Source organism: Calonectris borealis, chromosome W (genome assembly GCF_964195595.1).
Source record: "Calonectris borealis chromosome W, bCalBor7.hap1.2, whole genome shotgun sequence".
In the NCBI taxonomy this organism is placed as follows: Eukaryota; Metazoa; Chordata; class Aves; order Procellariiformes; family Procellariidae; genus Calonectris; species Calonectris borealis.
The window spans coordinates 45,836,505-45,859,965 of NC_134351.1; the positions used below are offsets into that span (position 1 = coordinate 45,836,505).

At 47.2% G+C, this 23,461-nt stretch overlaps 1 protein-coding gene across 1 annotated transcript in view; it reads right to left on the bottom strand.

The window, feature by feature from the left end:
• LOC142074736 (regulator of G-protein signaling 7-binding protein-like) overlaps positions 1-3,868 on the bottom strand; it is a 104,014-nt gene extending 100,146 nt beyond the window's left edge. The window contains exon 1 of the mRNA XM_075135598.1: positions 3,710-3,868. Within this exon, the coding sequence (XP_074991699.1) occupies positions 3,710-3,868 (159 nt within the window). The remainder of the gene's footprint in view (positions 1-3,709) is intronic.
• Between the last annotated feature and the right edge of the window lie 19,593 nt (positions 3,869-23,461).

The following is a 23,461-nucleotide window of genomic DNA, read 5'->3' on the forward strand; positions in this document are numbered from 1 at the left end:
TTTGCTCAAGGACCTGGGTGCACTTGGTGGGTAATGCGAAAGGATGGGGAAGTCCGGTGTGTACCTCAAGGGGATTTAATTGTGAGTGAAAATAGCCAATGAACTGAATTGTACGATGTTAGTTATTACATAGTACTGTATGTCATCACTTCTATGGTTACCATATGCCATATTAACAGTATTACAGTAAGAATCACCCAGATTAATGTAGAATGAACTCAGATGAAACTGAGCAAGGTGCAACGATGATAGAACCGGACGAGCGCCCAGAACTGGCCTCCGCATGCAACAGTCCAACACCACACACCATCTCTCCTGCCTTGAAAGACTGTTATGACAGATGGAGCCCAAAGTCATGGACTAAATGAACTCAATGGACATTTTAGAGGGATGGCCCATGGACTAAGGGAATGATATCTCTGTGTGTGTGTATATCAAAAGGCAGGAAAAGTGGTGATGACTAATTGGAATTTATTGGAAAATGTGAGATCTGGTCATGATGTAGATGGTATAGAATAAGGGGTGGATATTGTCCTGGTTCCGGCTGGGACAGAGTTAACTTTCTTCCCAGTAGCTTGGGGGGTGTGCTGTGTTTTGGGTTTGGTATGAGAGGAGTGTTGTCGGCCCATTGATTCTTTGGTTGTTGCTGGGTGGTGCTTGCACGGGGGTTGGGGGGCAGGTGGAGCACAGCCAGGGTGGTGGACCCAGCTGGCCAATGGGGTAGTCTATACCATGTGACATCATGCTCATATAAAAACCAGGTGGGGGGGGGGCTCTTCCCCCCGTTCGTGACACGTGGTCGTCGGTCAGTGAGCAGTTGCATTGTGCATCGCCTGCTTTGTGTATTCTGTTATTGTTGTTGTTCTCATTGTTATTATTACTGTTCTACTTAGTTTTATTTCAATTATTAAACTGTTTTTATCTCAACCCAGGAATTTTCCTACTTGTGCCCTCCCGATTCTCTCCCCTATCCCACGGGAGTTGGGGGGGTGAGCGAGCGGCTGCGTGGGGTTTATTTGCTGGCTGGGGTTAAACCATGATTCTGGGGTTAAACCACGACAGGCCGCCATGTGAGCTGCCTCTTTTGTGAGCTATAAATGTTCATTTGCAGGAAAGTAGTGTTTCTGCTTTTAATCTCTAAAAGTGTTTGAGTTATTAGTCCTAAATATTAAGCAGACAAAAAAACAGCTGTTTTACTAGTAGCATGAGGTTATTTTTTGCTATCATAAAAGACAAAAATATCTCCAGAAATGATTGTCTTTGCTCCTTCTGCTTCCTGATTAACAGCACATTTAGGGATTGTAATGTAGCATTTGCTTTTACACTAGAGATTTTGCTAATTTATTTTGTAAAGATTTCTGTTCTGTCACTGGCCTCTAACTCAACTTTCAGAATTAAAACTGATCAGAAGCTATTGGCTGAGAAGATGTACCAGAGAGGCACTTTCCAGTTAGGATTCTAGAAAGCACTTTTTCCAATATGGGGGGGGGGGTGGGGAACCCAAAGAAGTAAATAAACACTTCAACCTTTTCACAGAAATCCAATATCCAGCAGATACACATGGATGCTATTGGATAAATGGGTAACTTTTACAGTGATGGAAAGATCATTATTGTTTAGTTCCACTGATCACCTATGTGGGATTATATTTTAAGGAAACAAAGCATTTGCTGTCTTCTGAAAGAAAGCACATCAGACCATTTGCTGCACATGGTGGCGAGGGTGGAAGGCAGGGAGCAATAGAACAGAATATTTATTTATCATTGTTTTGCTGATTTGACCTCAATTCCCAAACTACATAGAAACAGACAAGAGTAACTGCTCATAATTCTGCAGCCATCATCACCACCAGGAGTTCAACATATCCCAACATACAAGCATGCTAAAAACCTGGATCTGGCACCTGGATTCTATCATATCTACCAAATTTTGAAGTCAAGCCCTCAAATTCTCATACTCAGAAAATAAATGAGTCACTTCTCCTGCGACATTCTGGCTCTTCATGCATCCCACTGTAATTACTCTGTATAACTGAGAATAGTATCAGGACTCATTTTTTGGCCATGCTTTCTTAAATTTCATTGTAAGAGTAGCAAATAGGTTTCTCTGCTTCTGGAGCAGCAAAACAATCCCAATGCATTCTGATACATCTGCAAAAAAACACCCCCAAAACCCAAAACAAAAAAAAAAGCACACACCAAAGTCCCAGGCACAATACTTGTACTCTGCTAAACCTGGCTTCAACTCTTTCATTCTGTAGCTTAAGAGGATGCATGAAAGCAATGGAGAAAAATTGTACTACATTGTGTTATAGTGTAATTATTCTGCATTAAGAAAAAGAGAAAAGTGTTTCATCCTGCAACTGGTAACTGGTTGCACCAGGCACATTTTGCCAGTTCTCACCTGATATCCCCTGTCTAAATAGAGGACACATTTAGCTACCTCAGCATTGCCAAGGAAAACAAAACCATACTGATGTTGCAGCATCGAGACAGAGAAAAAGAAAAAACCCATTGGTTTTATCTCCTGAATCTTACTGCATCTTGACAATCCATCTGTAAATCATATTTTATTTCTAATCAGTGAATTCTACCAGATAAACAGTGAAGAAACAAAGCTAGCACTTCTGTTTAACTAACCAAATTATGCTGTCAGGAATGAGAAAAAAGGCAGGACCCAGTAGGATCCGCTTGTTGGGTATATTTATAGAGCTACTGTGGCAGCTTTTGTTCCTTGGCGCACTGGGAGCTGCTCTCTATTTTGAAGTATCAGAGTGGGTATCTGCCAGCACAGTTTGCAATATTAGAGGAAAAAAATTGCCAGAATCCAGCAGAACAGAAGTAGCAGATGATATATTTCCAATGCTACTGGACAGAGCTGTAGCAAGATCCAGATTTTTGAAGTAAAGTAGCAGCAACTTCATTTGTTTTCTATTTCTGTCATTGGTGAGAGGAGCAATTTTGGGGCCCAATGTCCAGCTGACTGTAGCCCAAGGAGCCAAATATGGGGTGTATGGTGCTGGTTTGGAGGAAAGTGTCAGGATTCAAACATTTTGAGCATGAATGGAGAAAAATGTCATATCATAATGTGACAGTCCAAAAATAACATGGATGCAGGTGCTTGATCTGAGATTTTACAATTGCAATCAGCTACTCTGGGGAGACTGGAAACAGGTACCATGTATGTCAGGGACAGAATTTTGGGGCCTCAAATTCTGAATCCTGTTTTAGAAGGATTTTAGGGCAAGAGTGTGGTTACTGCACACAAGACAGCAAGCACAGAGTGCGCTGATGCAGTGGAGGCAACTATTTACCCATTTAGGCTGCAGTGAGTGCAAGTCTGGGGACAGATTTGGCCGGATCTAGCAGAATGCAACTCCAGCTGCTTGGCAGCGCCTCGAAGGAAGCATGTGCTGGGGCGAGGGCTCCTGCTCCTGCAGGGCCAGGCGCCCGGCTCTGGTCCCTACCCTACCTGTCCTGCAGCACCCAGCCGGCTCCCCACAGGTCTCGTTTTTCCCTCCCCTCTCCCGTGTTTGAACCTCTACGAGTTAAGCTACAGGGCAGCGCCCCCGATGGAGACTGCAGTTTTAAAAATAGTGCAACTGCACGTGATGGGAATAGGCAAGCTGGCGGGAGGAGCGGCACCGTCGCCAGCGACGAGAACACTCGGAAAATATAAAAATTAAGGCAAGCCCTTTTGTGGTACCCACCATCTTGCAGTTGTCCAGGGCTCTCTGGGTCTGGTAGGCGCTCTCGGAGCCGCTGAACCGGCGTTCACCGTCGCGGCCGTGCGGAGAGGTCTTGCTGCCCTGGAAGATGGAAGCGGCGGAACGGGGGCGCTTCCTGCGCCCGCTCGGTGCAGAGCTCATGCACACGCATCCGCCGCGCGGAGCCGCCCGCCGCGCGGGGCCCCGCGGGCGCAGGCAGCGCCTTCCCTGAAGAGGGGTGCAGACCCGCGCCACTCGTCGCCTCGGCCCGCCCGGGGCCGCGCTGGTCACGGCAGCGATCGCGGCTGCTGTGGGTGATAGCCTGGCACCTGCGGGAGAGCCCGGGGAGGGCCCTGCAGCATCGCCTTCGCTACCGCGGGGAGAGGCGGAGGGGCTGCCGCCTTCCCTCCTTCAGAAGCATGTCAGTCCCTGCGGAACCGCCCCGCCGGTGGCATGCTCTGCCGTCCTCCTTCCCGCAGCCGGCGTGGGGGGAGAGCGGCCGTGCCCGGCGGAGAAGGGCTCCCATCCAGCGGCCGCCGAAACCTGCCCGATGCTCCCAGAGGGGGAGCCCGCCCTGCCGCGCCGCTACGCGCTCCCCCGCGGCGCGTCTCGCCGGGGCGCCCGCCGGGAGCCGCTTGGAGGGGCCGGTGGGGCGGCTGGGCCCGGCGGGCTGACGCCGTCAACAGCGCGCCGCCCCCACAGGGAGGGAGCGCGAGCGGCAGCCACTCCCCGGGCCTCGCCGCCCTCCCGAGCCCGCCAGCGGCGGCGGCGCCTCGCCCGGCCGTCCGGCCGCCATGGGAGGCGGGTCAGCGCCGGGGCGAAGCGCCCTCCCGGTGCGTGCCCCACGGAGAAGCTGGGCAGCGCCTTCCCTTCGGGTGGCTGCAGCCTCAGCGGGAACTGCCCCGGGGCTGCCGGGGCAGTTTTCCTACGGACGTTAGCTTTTGCCGAAGTTGATACTAATCCTCAAGAAGCTTACTTAGAAAATATTTCTCTATTTAACGAAGACTTGGTTCACTGCTCAGATTTGTTTTCTTTCACTAAAAAACATCTTATTTTGGGTCTCTAAGAAAAATGTTTGGAGAGAGTGATGCAACTGCACTGTAGATTTTATTTGTTCATTGTAGAAAAGATTAAATAATAATCGACTGGAGAAATTGTTCCCCCTGTGCTCCAGCACAACAGTGCAGTTGCAGTTCAACAGGCTGATGCTCACAGTCCCCCCAGGCCTTGGGGACCGGTCCCTCTGATGCAGACGGCTGCGGGGCTGTGCCCATACTGTCTCTGCAGCCACCTTCCCCAGGGCCCTCGGGGACCTCACTGCCCTGTGGCAAGCTACGGGCTGGGCCAGCTTCAGCTCCAGGGCTGGTCCTATTACTGTCTGTAGCCAGGTAGCTATGGCCGTTTAGGAGTTTACCTCACTTCTGGTATAATTTTATTTCTTCGGGACATTAAATAGAAGTTTTTTATGTTTCAGTAATGTTCTTGATACCAAGGGAATGACAAACACATCACACACATAAACCCAGTCTTGCCAAGGAGCCTGAATATGCCAGCAATGGCACTCTGGCAGGTTGAGGACATCTTTACAGGCTTTGCTGAGCATCACTGTAACACGGACACCCTGGTATCTACCTGAGTCTGGACATTGCTGTTGTGGTTTAACGCGGCAGGCAGCCAAACACCACACAGCCGCTCACTCAATCCACACCCCCAGTGGGATGGGGGAGAGAATAAAAAAAAAGAGTAAAATTCGTGGACTGAGATAAAGACAGTTTAATAGAACAGAAAAGGAAGGGAAAATAATAATAATAATAATAATGATAGAATACTCAAACTAAGTGATGCACAATGCAATTGCTCACCACCCACTGACCGATGCCCAGCCAGTCCCCGAGCAGCGATCGCTGCACCCCCAACCAAAACCCCCAGTTTATATACTGAACATGATGTCATATGGTATGGAATACCCCGTTGGCCAGTTTGGATCAGGTGTCCTGGCTATGCCCCCTCCCAGCTTCTTCTGCGCCTGGAAGAGCATGGGAAGCTGTAAAGTCCTTGACTTAGTATAAACGCTACTTAGCAACAACTAAAACATCAGTGTGTTATCAACATTCTTCTAATACTAAATTCAAAACACAGCACTATACCAGCTACTAGGAAGAAAATTAACTCTATCCCAGCTGAAACCAGGACAGTATCCACCACTTATTCTATACCATCTACGTCATGCCCAGGTCCCACACTTTCCAATAGATCCCAATTAATCACCACCACTTTCCCTGTCTTTTGATATATACACAGGGATATCATTCGCTTAGTCTATGGGCCATCCCTCTAAAATGTCCACTGAGTTCATCTACTCCATGACTTTGGGCTCCATCTGTCATAACAGTCTTTCAGGGCAGGAGAGATGGTGTGTGGTGTTGGATTGTTGCATCCTGCACCCAGTTCTGGTTCCATTACTGCTGCACTTTGCTCGGTTTCATCAAAATTCATTCTTCATTAATCTGAGTAATTTTTACTGTAATACCATTGAAATGACATATAGTAACCGTAGAAGTGATGACATACAGTATTATATAGCAATTAACATCATAGAATTCAGTTCATTGGCTATTTTCAAACAAAATCATAGAATCATAGAATCATACAGGTTGGAAAAGACCTCTAAGATCATCGTGTCCAACCATCAACCCAACACACCATGCCCACTACACCATGTCCCTAAGGGCCTCATCTACACGTCTTTTAAATAGCTCCAGGGATGGTGACTCAACCACTTCCCTGGGCAGCCTGTTCCAATGCTTGACCACTCTTTCAGTAAAGAAATTTCTCCTAATGTCCAATCTAAACCTCCCTTGGAGCAACTTGAGGCCATTTCCTCTCGTCCTATCGCTAGTTACTTGGGAGAAGAGACCAACACCCACCTCGCTACAACCTCCTTTCAGGTAGTTGTAGAGCGCGATGAGGTCTCCCCTCAGCCTCCTCTTCTCCAGACTAAACAACCCCAGTTCCCTCAGCCGCTCCTCATAAGGCTTGTGCTCCAGGCCCTTCACCAGCTTCGTTGCCCTCCTCTGGACACGCTCCAGCACCTCAGTGTCCTTCTTGTAGTGAGGGGCCCAAAACTGAACACAGGATTCGAGGTGCGGCCTCACCAGGGCCAAGTACAGGGGCACCATCACCTCCCTACTCCTACTGGCCACACTATTCCTAATGCAGGCCAGGATGCCGTTGGCCTTCTTGGCCACCTGAGCACACTGCCGGCTCATGTTCAGCCGGCTGTCAATCAGCACTCCCAGGTCCTTTTCCTCCGGGCAGCTTTCCAGCCACTCTTCCCCAAGCCTGTAGCGTTGCCTGGGGTTGTTGTGGCCAAAGTGCAGGACCCGGCACTTAGCCTTGTTGAACCTCATACAGTTGGCCTCGGCCCATCGATCCAGCCTGTCCAGGTCCCTCTGCAGAGCCTTCCTACCCTCGAGCAGATCAACACTCCCGCCCAACTTGGTGTCATCTGCAAACTTACTGAGGGAGCACTCGATCCCCTCGTCCAGATCATTGATAAAGATATTGAACAGGACCGGCCCCAAAACTGAGCCCTGGGGAACACCGCTCGTGACCGGCCGCCAACTGGATTTAACTCCGTTGACCACAACTCTCTGGGCTCGGCCGTCCAGCCAGTTTTTTACCCAGCGAAGAGTGTACCTGTCTAGGCCGTGAGCCGCCAGCTTCTCTAGGAGAATGCTGTGGGAGACAGTGTCAAAGGCTTTACTGAAGTCCAGGTAGACCACATCCACAGCCTTTCCCTCATCCACTAGGCGGGTCACCTGGTCATAGAAGGAGATCAGGTTGGTCAAGCAGGACCTGCCTTCCATGAACCCGTGCTGGCTGGGCCTCATCCCCTGGTTGTCCCGGACATGGCTCGTGAGCACCCTCAAAACCAACCGCTCCATGATCTTCCCCGGCACCGAGGTCAGGCTGACAGGCCTGTAGTTCCCCGGATCCTCCTTCCGGCCCTTCTTGTAGATTGGCGTCACATTGGCGAGCCTCCAGTCGTCCGGGACCTCTCCTGTTAACCAGGACTGCTGGTAAATGATGGAGAGTGGCTTGGCAAGCTCCTCCGCCAGCTCCCTCAGTACCCTCGGGTGGATCCCATCCGGCCCCATAGACTTGTGAGCATTCAGGTGGCGTAGCAGGTCATTAACTTCATCCTCTTGAATTATGGGGGGTTTATCCTGCTCGTCGTCCCTGTCTTCCAGCTCAGGGGGCTGAGTACCCTGAGGATAACCACTCTGACTACTAAAGACTGAGGCAAAGAAGGCGTTGAGTACCTCAGCCTTTTCCTCACCCTTGGTGGCAACGTTCCCGCCCGCATCCAATAGAGGATGGAGATTCTCCTTGGCTCTCCTTTTGTCATTAACATACTTATAAAAGCATTTTTTGTTGTCTCTCACGACAGTGGCCAGGTTGAGTTCTAGCTGGGCTTTTGCCTTTCTAATTTCCTCTCTGCATGACCTAACGTGATCCCTGTACTCTTCCTGAGTTGCCTGCCCCTTCTTCCACAAGTGATAAACTCTCCTTTTTCCCCTGAGTCCCAGCCAGAGCTCCCCGTTCAGCCAGGCCGGTCGCCTTCCCCGCCCGTTCTTCTTGCGGCACATGGGGACAGCCCGATTTGTGTACCTCAAATCCCCTTGAGGTACACACCGGACTTCCCCATCCTTTCGCATCACCCACCAAGTGCACCCAGGTCCTTGAGCAAAAGCAATCCCACGGATGGGTTTTCCCTTGCCAGAGGCAGGAGTAACCCAGACTGTCTTCCCCAGCATATTTCTTATGTGCACGACAGGGACTTTATCCTCCTCTACAGTACGTAAGGGTTTGGATTGGGCAGGGCCAGCTCGATTGAAAGATCCCCTAGTGTTGACTAACCAGGTGGCTTTTGCTAAATGTATATCCCAATGCTTGAATGTCCCACCACCCATTGCCCTCAGCGTAGTCTTTAGCAGTCCGTTGTATCGTTCGATTTTCCCGGAGGCTGGTGCATGGCAGGGGATGTGATAGACCCACTCAATGCCATGCTCTTTGGCCCAGGTGTCTATGAGGGTGTTTCGGAAATGAGTCCCGTTGTCTGACTCAATTCTTGCTGGGGTGCCATGTCGCCATAGGACTTGCTTTTCAAGGCCCAGGATAGTGTTCCAGGCAGTCGCATGGGGCACGGGATATGTTTCCAGCCATCCGGTGGTTGCTTCCACCATGGTGAGCACATAGCGCTTACTGTGGCGGGTTTGTGGGAGTGTGATATAATCAATCTGCCAGGCCTCCCCATATTTATATTTCAACCATCATCCTCCATACCAGAGAGGCTTTACTCACTTGCCTTGCTTGATGGCAGTGCATGTTTCACATTCATGGATAACCTGTGCAATAGCGTCCATGGTCAAGTCCACCCCTCGATCACGAGCCCATCTAAATGTTGCATCTCTTCCTCGATGGCCTGAGGTGTCATGGGCCCACCGAGCTATAAATAATTCACCCTTATGTTGCCAGTCCAGATCCACCTGAGCCACTTCAATCTTAGCAGTCTGGCCCACCTGCTGGTTGTTTTGGTGCTCTTCAGTGGCCCGACTCTTGGGTACGTGAGCATCTACGTGACATACCTTTACAGCCAGGTTCTCTACCCGGGCAGCAATATCTTGCCACAATGCGGCAGCCCAGATGGGTTTACCTCTGTGGCTGCCAGTTGTTCTGCTTCCATTGCTGCAACCACCCCCACAGGGCATTTGCCACCATCTATGAGTCAGTATAAATACAAATTATTGGCTATTTTTCTCGTTCAGCAATATCCAAAGCCAGCTGTATGGCTTTCACCTCTGCAAACTGGCTCGATTCACCTTCTCCTTCAGCAGTTTCTGCAACTTGTCGTATAGGACTCCATACAGCAGGTTTCCACCTCCGATGCTTTCCCACAAGGCGACAGGACCCATCAGTGAATAGGGCATATTACCCTGGTTGTTTATTATACAGTGGGGCTTCTTCAGCACGTATCACCTCCTCCTCTGGGGATATTCCAAAATCTTTGCCTTCTGGCCAGTTTGTAATCACTTCCAAGATTCCTGAGCAACTGGAATTTCCTATTCAGGCCCGTTGTGTGATCAGTGTGACCCACTGTCTCTATGTAGCATCGGTTGCAGGATCATAGAATCACAGAATCATCGAATCATTAAGGTTGGAAAAGACCTCTAAGATCATCGAGTCCAACTGTCAACCCAACACCACCATACCCACTACACCATGTCCCTAAGCGCCTCATCTACACGTCTTTTAAATACCTCCGGGGATGGTGACTCCACCACTTCCCTGGGCAGCCTGTTCCAAGGCCTGACCACTCTTTCAGTAAAGAAATTTCTCCTAATGTCCAATCTAAACCTCCCTTGGCACAACTTGAGGCCATGTCCTCTCGTCCTATCACTAGTTACTTGGGAGAAGAGACCAACACCCACCTCGCTACAACCTCCTTTCAGGTAGTTGTAGAGCACGATAAGGTCTCCCCTCAGCCTCCTCTTCTCCAGACTAAACAGTCCCAGTTCCCTCAGCCACTCCTCATAAGACTTGAGCTCCAGGCCCTTCACCAGCTTCGTTGCCCTTCTCTGGACACCCTCCAGCACCTCCATGTCCTTCTTGTAGTGAGGGGCCCAAAACGGAACACAGTATTCGAGGTGCGGCCTCACCAGTGCCGAGTACAGGGGCACGATCACCTCCCTACTCCTGCTGGCCACACTATTTCTGATACAGGCCAGGATGCCATTGGCCTTCTTGGCCACCTGGGCACACTGCCGGCTCATGTTCAGCCGGCTGTCCACCAGCACTCCCATGTCCTTTTCCTCTGGGCGGATTTCCAGCCACTCTTCCCCAAGCCTGTAGCGTTGCCTGGGGTTGTTGTGGCCAAAGTGCAGGACCCGGCACTTGGCCTTGTTGAACCTCATACAGTTGGCCTCAGCCCATTGATCCAGCCTGTCCAGGTCCCTCTGCAGAGCCTTCCTACCCTCCAGCAGATCAACACTCCCGCCCAACTTGGTTTCGTCTGCAAACTTAATGAGGGAGCACTTGATCCCCTCATCCAGATCATTGATAAAGATATTGAACAAGACCGGCCCCAAAACTGAGCCCTGGGGAACACCGCTCGTGACCGGCCACCAACTGGATTTAAGTCCGTTCACCACAACTCTCTGGACTCGGCCGTCCAGCCAGTTTTTTACCCAGCGAAGAGTGTACCTGTCTAAGCCGTGAGCCGCCAGCTTCTCTAGGAGAATGCTGTGGGAGACAGCGTCAAAGGCCTTACTGAAGTCCAGGTAGACCACATCCACAGCCTTTCCCTCATCCACTAGGCGGGTCACCTGGTCATAGAAGGAGATCAGGTTGGTCAAGCAGGACCTGCCTTCCATGAACCCGTGCTGGCTGGGCCTCATCCCCTGGTTGTCCCGCACATGGCTTGTGAGCGCCCTCAAAAAGAACCGCTCCATAATCTTCCCCGGCACCGAGGTCAGACTGACAGGCCTGTAGTTCCCCGGATCCTCCTTCCGGCCCTTCCTGTAGATGGGCGTCACATTGGCAAGCCTCTAGTCGTCCGGGACCTCCCCTGTTAACCAGGACTGCTGGTAAATGATGGAGAGTGGCTCGGCAAGCTCCTCCGCCAGCTCCCTCAGTACCCTCGGGTGGATCCCATCCGGCCCCATAGACTTGTGAGCGTCCAGGTGGTGTAGCAGGTCGTTAGCTGCTTCCTCTTGGATTATGGGGGGGTTTATCCTGCTCGCCGTCCCTGTCTTCCAGCTCAGGGGGCTGAGTACCCTGAGGATAACTGGTCTGACTATTAAAGACTGAGGCAAAGAAGGCATTAAGTACCTCAGCCTTTTCCTCGTCCTCAGTCGCAATGTTCCTCCCCGCATCCAATAAAGGATGGAGATTCTCCTTGGCTCTCCTTTTGTCATTAATATACTTGTAAAAACATTTTTTGTTGTCTCTCACGACAGTGGCCAGGTTGAGTTCTAGCTGGGCTTTTGCCTTTCTAATTTCCTCTCTGCACGACCTAACGAGATCCCTGTACTCTTCTTGAGTTGCCTGCCCCTTCTTCCAAAGGTGATAAACTCTCCTTTTTTTCCTGTGTCCCAGCCAGAGCTTCCCGTTCAGCCAGGCCGGTCGTCTTCCCTGCCTGTTCTTGCGGCACATTGGGACAGTCTTCTCCTGCGCCTTTAAGACTTCCTTCTTGAAGAACGTCCAGCCTTCCTGGACCCCTTTGCCCTTCAGGACTGTCTCCCAAGGGACTCTCTCGACCAGTGTCCTGAGCAGGCCAAAGTCTGCCCTCCGGAAGTCCATGGTAGCGATTTTGCTGACCCCCCTCCTTACTTCACCAAGAATCGAGAATTCTATCATTTCATGGTCGCTAAGTCCAAGCTGGCCTCCGACCACCACATCTCCCACCACTCCTTCTCTGTTTGTAAACAGCAGGTCAAGTGAGGCACCTCCCCTGGTAGGCTCACTCACCAGCTGCGTCGGGAAGTTATCTTCCACACACTCCAGGAACCTCCTCGACTGTTTCCTCTCTGCCGTGTTGTATTTCCAGCAGACATCTGGAAAGTTGAAGTCACATGCATTATGAAATAAAAAAGATGAATGGAACATGCATTATGGAAAAAGTCTGATTTTAGAAATTCCTCAAAATAAAAAAAAAGAAACTTCAGTTCCTCCTTTCAATATAATTTTCAAAGAACTGACATTCTGGGAAATCCGGAAAAAGAACTATGTATAAAATCTGTGAGTATACTCAGAACCTTCAGGTAGGTGTGGTTTTCTTAATGATTTATTTAAATATAAACAGCTAATAAGAATAATTTCAAATTTATTTTAAAAAATAAATCTGTTTTCAATCGCCACATCAGTAATATTGGGCCAGGAAGCATCTCCATATTCCTGAATGTAGAGTTTTACCATGGCTGCATCCTGACTCCATATCTGAGTGTGAATTTAGGGGGTGGGAAGTCCTAAGTGCTCTGTATCCCGTATTCTGTAGTATTCTAGATGCAGTTAACTATACTATATGTACATTGCAGCCATGGGATTTTTCTGCTTTCATAAATATAGTTTAGATTTATTTTTAACAGGAATTTGCGAATTAGTTCGCCCTTCTGTGTTGAAATGAGAACCATATTTCTTCCTGATATAACTCCACTGACTTCAGTAAACTTATACCACAGAGGAATGTGGCCTATTTTTTTTTTAATTGTTTCAGTTTAATTTTTAATGGAAGGTTACTCTAGTGCATCCATGAGTTGATTACTATTAAAAGACATCACCTTATCAAACTTATTTTTAAGCTCACCTATGAAAATGGCATTTAGAAATCTTGTAATTTATCCAGTTCGATCCTAAAATATTACTGTATTTGCAGAATATAGGAAAGCTCATAGCAAGAAACAGTACCCTTAATATCCTCTGCCTGTTACCTCCTGAATTCTTGAGAGAATTAGTTGGTAATAGTATATGAATTATGTGGCATATGAATTATATGAATGGTATATGGATTAATATGAATTAATTTATCTTTGACATAGCTACTCATTCAACAGAAGCAATGGCAGAGTGAAAGAATGCAGCATTCAATAACATTCTGTTTTATGGATGCTGGGGCTTTCTAATTGAAAGATCGCCATCCATAATTAAGATTTTCCTTTATTATTATAGATATTTATTAGTAATACTACTGTAACACTCCAATCTCTAGAGCTTTATACTTAAATCCCTTATGTAGTTATCACTGTTGAGTTGCATAGTGCATTCCCACTGTGAATAAAATATTTCTGTCAAAATATTAAACTTAAATAAGCTGTTTTCTCTGATATGCAGCACTGATACCATATACAGTCAACCACAGGTAGATTCCTATAAAGCCGTCTTTGCCATGCTGTAGTAGTGCATCTGCTATATTCTCTGCTCCTGAGGGGACTCTGGAGATCACAAGACAATTTTAATTAGATCGTTGGTATTCACAAGAGATGCTAAAAACTAGTTGATTGCAATCCCTGATCTTAACTGTTTTTAAACTGCAGAAACGTTTCTGTTGCTGGCCACAGGTGAATTTGTTTTGAACATTTAACTGGGAGAATAGCTAAGAAGATTGCTCAGGAAATGCAAGTGGCTGATGATGGTTCCAAGAATGGATTTAAGCAACAAGTTACAACCTGTTAATTTGATGAACATGGTTATTAGCTCTTACGATGTATTCTCAAGTTCTGGCTAAATTCTTCTCAGTCTTCTTATAGGATTTAGTACAATCATTTGAATCCTCTTACCTTCCCCTTTGCAAAGGCAAGATGAAACAAAAAAGGAAAAATTTGACTTTTCAAAGCTCACAAGTAAAATCCCAGATATCCTTTGCATTTGAGAACTGATTCCCTGCATGAGAACAAACTCCCCTACTTCAGTCACCCACAGAGTCATCTCCTGCAGTCCAGTCAAGCTTTCTACCTAAGGACAATGATGGATAGAACTGTATTTATTACTCTTGCAGGAACGTCTCGGTTTTATTATCTTACAGCAGATCTTGAACAGTTCTGCTGTCCACTATCATTATTATCTGCAAATCATTTATATGGGATATAGTAAGAAGAAATGCTAGATTGGAATTCCCCCTGCTTAGATAAACTCCAGAGTTTTATTTTGTAGCTTTGATGGTATTGTTAAACATCTCGTAAGCATGGACATAGAGTGGAAGCTAGATGGATTTAGAACTGTTAGTATTAATCAAGGCCAAAACAAATGATGTTTTGTTCATCTATTCAGATTTATGGGACTGAAGGGATAATACACTTCTTTCACGTTTTTCTTTTTCTACTGAAAATTATAAAACAAATCTGTTTTTTGAAACAGATTTCTAGAATTAAGGAAATGTTTGTTGCAAATAAACATATTGGGAATCTTATTATTTAGCATCTTTTAGAAGTAGTTCTTTGTCCAGCTGATACAGAATTAGATGGTTGTATAAATACTGTGGGAAGAGCAGAAAGCAGTCTGGGAAGTCCTATAGCCAATGCAATACTAGAAGCTGCTCATGCTGTTGTAGCACTAGCTACTTCAAGTCATCATTTAAAATGTTTTTAGTAATCCAAAGTGTTTTGAATATGTTAATATTTGAATATGTTAATATTTAACCTTGGAAATTGTCGCAAATGAGTGGTTTAGAGGCCGCTTAAAGAATCACCATCAAAGGTATTAGCAGAAAGTGATTTTAAGAGAGATTTATAAAGGCGCGACCTAATAGAATTCGATGGCAAGGTTCACTCTATTACTTATTACACAGATGAAACATATAAAGGAAAATCATCTAAGGGTTTATATTTCAGGGACTATATGTGTTTGGCAGCAGTCTAGGGTTCATTCACAGTTTAGCAACACTTAATTATCAACTAATCATTTACAAACTTTAGTAACGCTTAATCATTAACTAATTCAATATTTGCAAAGTGAGTTAGTAAGTCTACTACAATCACATCTTAATTACAGATTATGCTTACTATCAGTTCACACACACACAGAAATAAATATATATATATAAAAAAATATACAGAAGGTATACCTGTTAAAAATTCCCCTCGATTTCAGTGAAGAAATATTCACGTCAAATGTCTAGGCATTCCCTCTCAATCGGCGAAAGGGTTGAGCTTTGAAGGGGACTCAGCCCAGGACCCAACGGTCCTCCGAATATCGCAGGCCCGAAAGATCGCAAGCTCTGAGAGGCGTCCCACTCAGAGGGAGATGCTGGGTGCAGCCTGCTGCGGTCCAGGAGAGCTCAAAGGGCCTCACTTAGGACCACCGTTTATAGGTTCGCAAGATGGTTGGCTTTAGTCATCCGTAAATTTCCATCCTGGCCACAGTCCCAGGTGGTAATTCCTAAAAAGTTCTCAAGGTTTCGGTGTTGTTCTACTGGACACCTGGGCCAGGCAGTAGGAGTATGTTCCCAGCCTCAGCTATGCAGAGTTTCTGATACAGTCAAGGAGCCCTCAACTGCCAGACTTCAATACACCAAGGCCGAGGTTTCATGGACATTTCTGAGATCAACAAGTGGCCCAGGGAAGAAAAGGGGGGGTATGAATGCACCACCACAATCCACCCCGTGACTAAAGTCAATCCATCTTGATCACAGAGTGGCGGTGTGGTCGCCTCTTGGCTCTGTGCCTATAAACAGATGAATGCCTTATTCCATTTGTAATTTGAGGGAAATTTTTGGTTGGTATACTTAATTATTAATATACTTAACTATTAAGGTTTTATTAAGTACAATTAAGCAATGTTATATATGCGAGGAGGTTTTGGTATTAGTGCCATTTGTTTAGTTATCTTCCACACTCTAACACATAGAATAATGTTCAACAATAAGCATAGCACAATAGAAATTAGTAAAATTGTCATGGGATGTAAAACCCAATTCAAAGTTCCTGTTACTGTTGGTGACCATCCAAATAAAACATCCCACTAGTGATGTTCTCCATCCTTCTTCACCTTTTCTAGGACATCATGTATCTTCTCTGCATCATGATGGACGGTAATCAGAGTTCTTTGTCCGTTGTTTCGAATCTGGTTTAGCAATTGACTCAGGTCATCATGTTGTAACAGTTTTCTCACCAATGTAAGATTCATTCCAATGGGGGTAGGTAGTAGATCTTGATAAGATGTATAGCTTGATTGTAGCAACTGATGGGTTGTAACAGGAGCTGAATAGTTGAAGTCGCATCCCATAATCTTAGTAAAATTACAAACACAGATATTTGAGTGGTTAGATGTTTCCACAATTACGTTATCTGTAAATATAGAATCACAAAGAGTTCTCATGCAAACACATCCATGTCCAACATATATAAGTACAGTTTCAGGGGTTTCATCAGGATGTATTTCAATATGAAAAACATTTTGTTCAGTGTCAAGACAAATGTCTTGGGCCTTAATTGTATTGCTTGCACAAATAAACCCCTGTTGTTCTCGCACAACACATGCATCAACATCAATAGTTTGCCATTTGTTCCCATTTTTTTGGGCCCATACTCTATGTTCTAACGGGTAGAGTACCGTTCCATTGTGATTTAATCCTAGCGCAATGATTGGGTATATGATATATACTGAAGCATTGCGTATTGTCAAAACAAAAGCTCTGACTTTGCTGTCAGTGGGGTCATAAGTAAAATTGACTAGACGCCACCGAGATTGGAATTCCCTTTCAAATTTAGTTGCATTATCCCAAACTACCTTTCGAATTTCAGTGGGCAAGATGCCCTCATCACCTTCCCTTATAATTGCTGCCACGGTTGATGGTATCCATAATTGAGCCTGGATGCAGCTAAGAGCTAGAGAAATATTATTTTGAATTATGCCAAATGCGTTTGTGATTAGTCGGTGGTCCTTTTCAGTAATTCTTTCCCATTTAGGCAATATATTAGCTAAAAGCCATTGACTCATTCCTAGTGCTGTCAAAGAAGATCGTAATGGGTGTTCTAATTTATGTAAATCACTTGTTGCCAAATTTATTTTGTTCACTAAAACTTCAGCATCCATGCTGTTCAATATTCCTAGTCCCGTTCCCAGAATGCCAGTCACATCTCTCCTCGATCATTTTGGAGAGGTGAGGGTTCGCCCATGCACCCACGCTAACCATCCTGTAAAAGACATATTCAGGAATGGTGAGCAAGCAGGTTTAATTGTAGAGATATCAACTTGCATTGATAGCTCCACTCGTTTTAGAGACCACGATGGATTAAATAGCACTTGCTGTTGTCCTATGTTCTTGATTATGTAGGGACCAATGTTAAAAATGTGAGGAGACAGTTTGATAGGAGGCTGAGTTGGTGAATGTGGTTGTGCGGTATCAATCCTGAATTGAAAACCTAAGCTGGAATGAGAGTTAGGGTTTGTCCAAAGACACCTTACGAGTACTGAATGGGATATAGTAAAGGTATACCAACATTCTTGTTGAAAAGGACAGGTATGTATGTTGTCTTTTCCTTCAATGTTGTTTACAACAATGTGTAAGGTTGCTGTCATACATTTAGTATGATTTTCAATTTGGCATCCTATCGAAATGGTGTCTCCTTTAGTTCCCTTTAAGGATGGAATTTGTTGATTTTCATTTTCGTCTTTAATAATCCATTCCTGCCTATGAAAGGTGATGTTATTGTGTAGTGCTGTTGCAGATAAATTTAGATCAGGCGTAGGTACGTTAAAAAGTATGTATGCATCAACCCACGGCCACCCTGTCGTACACAAATTCCAAATTTTTTGTTCACTAATCATAAAATCAAACAATAGTTCTACACCACGATTACTCCAGAAGCAAATGTGAGTACAGGTTGCGTGAAAGTGAAATTGTACCAACAATTTGGTTCTGGTGTTTTATAGCAAGATTTCTCATTGTCTTTAAGTTTAGAAAAATCAGTGTAGTCTATTTTAATTTCAGTGGGTTTTTTTGTGGGTAGATCCATTGATTGCACGGCACCCTGTTTTTATTTCTTTCCCTGGTGTGGCTTGAAGTGATAATATTTGATGAATGTTATTATTAATTTCTTTCTGGTGTAGTGTCTCCCATCTCCATTCATCCTTTGGATATGCCTCATTCCCATGTATAACTAAAATAGCAAGGTTCAGGTTTGTCTTATCTGTTGGTAGGGTTCCCAGACTTCCAGTATAATTTAGTAGTGCATGGTCCCAGGGATCTTGTGTCTGAATTGGGAGGATTATATTTGTCCTGATTAAGAGGGAAAACAAAATTGAGTTGGGGGCATGCTGCTGCTGTTGTTGCCATCGATATAGATTCATCTTCTCCTGTTAAAGAAAAAGAAAGAAGATGTTTTGGTGGGGAAGGCCGAACAGGTTACCCCTTTTAGAAAGAAGGAAAAATCCATCTAGTACTGATTCTATATTTTGCACCACTGCTATCAGTAGCTTCCCAAGCAAGTGGGCCACGGGGTTTAGTTAAAGCCATAGGCACAGTGTGGAGGAATCAATGCCTGAGAGTACAAGCAGTATCATAGCGTTGGTAAACAAGAAGCCATGGGAAGATGGAAAGTGAAAGAAGCCGTGGGAAAAAGGGAGATAAGAGGTGGCAGTTAACGGTTCTGAGGGCGTGACAAAGATAAGGAAATTAGCGGAAGAGTGTCGAGATGACCTTTGCTTAGGGGATGTACTAGGGAATTCTTTGAAGTGCATACGTGGCATAATGTGAGGTATAAAAAGGCGCTTGTGCTGTATAATAGGGGGATTTTCGTCTTCATCTTCGTGCCCACTCAGACGGAGTCCGTGTCCTTATTCGCCACAAATGGCGCCCGAACAGGGACCGGGACATTCTGTCTGAAGGGCCATAAAGTCGGCAATTGTCGATCCGGTGGCGAGCCCCGCTGAACTGCCAAAGCTGTTGAAAAGAAACAGGAAAAAAGCCGTTGGAAGGAAACGGGATAGAAGCTGTTGAAAAGAAACAGGAACAAAAGCTGTTGAAGAGAAACAGAAAAAATAAAGCCGTCGAAAGGAAACGGGAGAAGAGCTGTTGAAAGGAAACAGGATAGTGACGTCGAATCGTCTCTGCAGAACAGAGGTGAGCAGCAGGGGGCGGTAGTCATGGGTTTAAACATGACAAAGGAGGAAAAAACTGTTTGCAGGACCATGGAATTGATCCTGAAAAAATATCAAGTAACCATGGATAATGGGGACTTGCGACGACTCCTGAAGTGGATGACAACCACCGTTAAGGGAGTCGATTCTACTAACATTTATGATCCAAAAATTTGGGATGAAGCTGGCACCCAGCTTTGGGATGCTGCCACTCGTTCGGACTCGGTGGCTGCAGGACTGCTAGCGCCTTGGAGGACTCTGAATGAGACCCTAAAAAAGCACGTCAGTGCTAAAGACAAGCTGAGAGGTGAAAACTCAGGAGGGAGTACATCTGTGGCCAAAGAGCCTTCTGCGCCCCCGGCCACTGAGGCTGGAGTGGTGGCTGCCTGCGGGGAGCAGGGTAGCGGCAGTGATGATCCCAATCCGTTTGATCCGGGACCAGTCGACCCAGAGAAAGAGCCGGATTTATATCCCCCGCATGTGCATGATATGTGGAAGGGGATTCAAAGGGAGGCAGAGAAAGAAGGGGACTCTGACCTCGTGGCTAAGCTCCGTGAGGTCCGGGCGTTCCCGGTGATTTATGAAGCTCATCAAAGGCCCCGGTGGGAGGCTCTGAGTTTCCAAGTAGTGAAGGAGTTGAGAAGGGGAGTGATTGAATTTGGCCTCAGTGCTCCTTACTCTGTGAACATGCTAGGGTCGGTCATGAGGAGTTATACGTTATGTCCGCTCGATTGCAAAACGCTGGCGCAATTGTTGCTCTCCTCTGCTCAGTTTATGCTCTGGAATGGGGAGTGGTGGCGACTCTGTGAGGCAAAAGCCCTGGAATATTTGGAGCGTCCCGCGGCAGATCCAGTGAGATTCTTGGGAGTTGACGCATTGGTAGGAGAGGGTCGATATGCCACTGCCCATGTCCAGGCACAACTCCCAATGGAAGCCCTAAATGATTCAAAGAATCTTGCCTACCTAGCATTTATGAAGGTCCCCGATGTAGGGAAGCCCCAGCGCTCCTTTACTAATATTAGGCAGGGACCGCAGGAACCGTATATGAAATTTATCGAGACATTAAAAGATGCTTTGGACAAACAAGTAGAGAATGAGGAAGCACGGAAAATATTATTACAAAAATTGGCAATTGAGAATGCTAACGCGGATTGCCAGAAGGTGCTCCGTCCGTTAAAAAACCCTACGGTAGTTGAAATGATAGAGGAATGCAACCGTGTGGGGACCACGGAGCACCAGGCTGTGGCAATGGCTACTGCTTTTGCAAACTTTAAGTGCAGCCAACAGACGTGCTTCACCTGTGGCCGTCCCGGTCACTTTAAGAGGCAGTGCCCGCAGACAGGCAGGCGGAGGCGGGAACTGGCTGACTCACAACTGGGAACGTGTCCAAAATGTAGGAAGGGCCGGCACGTTGCGAATCAGTGCCGGTCGCGGTATGATAAAGACGGTCAGCCTATCCAGGGAAACGGATGCAGGAGCGCGGGGAGGGTCCGCGCGATGATACAAGCAGCCCCCCATGCGATGATGGAAACTGCCCCCAGCCCCCCGCCGGCATCCGTGCCTCCGAATTATCCGCCCGAACATGGGGAAGTGCCGGCGTGGACTTGGCCCCCTCCCACCCAGTGAACCTGACTTCTACGGCTGTTCAAGCGGTGCCCACCGGAGTGTGGGGGCCGCTAGGTGGCGGTTACAGCGCACTCTTACTGGGACGTTCATCCGCCACGTTACAGGGCTTATTCGTTCTCCCTGGGGTTATCGATGCAGACTATACGGGAGAAGTTAAAATCATGTTGTGGACGCCTACTCTGCCCTGTTACGTGCCGGCAGGAGCACGAATAGCACAGCTCGTCTACTTTCGAGCTGTCCCTCCTGCGGCGGAGCCTCAGGAATGGGGGAGTGGAGGTTTTGGTTCCACTGGCACGCCACAACTCTGGTGGGCGCAGCCTGTCGCTGCGGGGCGACCACAGCTGACTTGCTGCCTGTCAGGCGGTGGCCCTCAGCAGTCTGTGCGCATCAGCGGCCTTATTAATACCGGAGCTGACGTGACAGTCATTGCGCAGTCACACTGGCCAGCTCAATGGCTGACGAAACAGGTCCCAATTGCCCTTACAGGTATCGGAGGGCAGACAGCACCACTGCAGAGTGTTCAATTAATTCAAATCGAGGGACCGGAGGGTCGGCGGGCCAATGTCCGACCGTTCATTCTTCCGGCCCCTCTCACGCTGTGGGGACGAGACTGTTTGTCACAATGGGGAATCATGCTGGGGACAAATTTATCCTAGGGGCTACTGATCGGCAGCACACCCTGAAGTTGCAATGGTCCTGTGAAAAGCCTATATGGGTGGATCAGTGGCCCCTCCCCACGGACAAGCTGCATCACTTGCAGGACCTAGTTGCTGAGCAGCTGCGCACTGGGCACATTGTGCCATCCACGAGCCCATGGAACTCATCAGTTTTTGTCATCCAGAAGAAATCAGGAAAGTGGAGGCTCCTTCACGATCTAAGACGTATAAATGAGGCTATAGAGGACATGGGAGCTCTACAGCCAGGCCTCCCTTCACCAACCATGATACCTATGAACTGGCACATCACTATAATAGACCTTAAGGACTGTTTTTTTACCATTCCGCTACACCCAGATGACGCGCCGCGGTTTGCTTTTACTGTACCCGCGACCAATGTAGCCCAGCCGAGTCAACGGTACCATTGGACGGTGCTCCCGCAAGGCATGAAGAATAGTCCCACCATATGTCAATGGTTCGTGGCTCGGGCCCTTAGTCCAGCCCGTGCCCAATTGCCTGAAGTCGTAATTTATCATTATATGGATGATATCCTTGTAGCAACCCCCTCTGAGGCCATGATACGAGGGGCCATGGAGGTTGTCGTAACGAGCCTCCAGCGTAACGGCTTGATAGTTGCCCCAGAAAAGGTGCAGCAGACTGCTCCCTGGCAATATCTAGGGTGGCGCATTACTGAGCAAACTGTGGTACCGCAAGGGCTCAAGATCAGTAGTCAGGTCCACACCCTGACTGATTTGCAGAAATTATTGGGCATCATCAATTGGGTAAGGCCTCTGTTGGGAATCAACAACGAGCTGTTGAGACCTCTGTTTAATTTGCTAAAAGGTGATCCGGCGTTGGGGTCTCGACGAACGTTAACCCCTGAGGCTCAGCAAGCATTGCAGTGGATTGCTACAATGATATCGGCTCGGCAAGCACAGCGCTGTGATCCAGAGCTTCCTTTTCAGTTAGCAATAGTGAACACTGACTTCCAACCTGTGGCGAATAAGGACACGGACTCCGTCTGAGTGGGCACGAAGATGAAGACGAAAATCCCTTTATTATACAGCACAAGCGCCTTTTTATACCTCACATTATGCCACGTATGCACTTCAAAGAATTCCCTAGTACATCCCCTAAGCAAAGGTCATCTCGACACTCTTCCGCTAATTTCCTTATCTTTGTCACGCCCTCAGAACCGTTAACTGCCACCTCTTATCTCCCTTTTTCCCACGGCTTCTTTCACTTTCCATCTTCCCATGGCTTCTTGTTTACCAACGCTATGATACTGCTTGTACTCTCAGGCATTGATTCCTCCACACCAACCATATGGTTTGTTGTTTCAATGGAAGCCAACACCCAGCGGCGAACAGTTGTTGGTCATAGAATGGGTGTTTCTTCCCCATCAATTTGGAAAAACCATCACCACTAGAGCAGAAATGTTTGCATCCCTGGTTATGAGAGGGAGGCAACGGTTGATAGCGCTGTGCGGAAAAGAGCCACATACCATTTACATTCCTGTCGTGATGCCTATGTTAACTTGGTTGATGCAAATGTCTGTACCTTTTCAAATGGCTATGGAAGGTTTTACAGGAGCGATTTCTATTCACCCTCCCAGTCATAAATGGCTGCAGTCCCCGCTACCACTGCAGCAATTGCCGAAATGTAGCGTGACCCCTTTGGACGCTCTAACGGTCTTCACGGATGGGTCCGGGCGTACGGGTAAGTCTGTCCTTGTCTGGAAGGACGATCACGATCAATGGCAATCTGATATCCGGAAACAAGATGGTTCACCACAAATCGTGGAGTTGGCGGCAGTGGTACGAGTGTTTGAGAAATG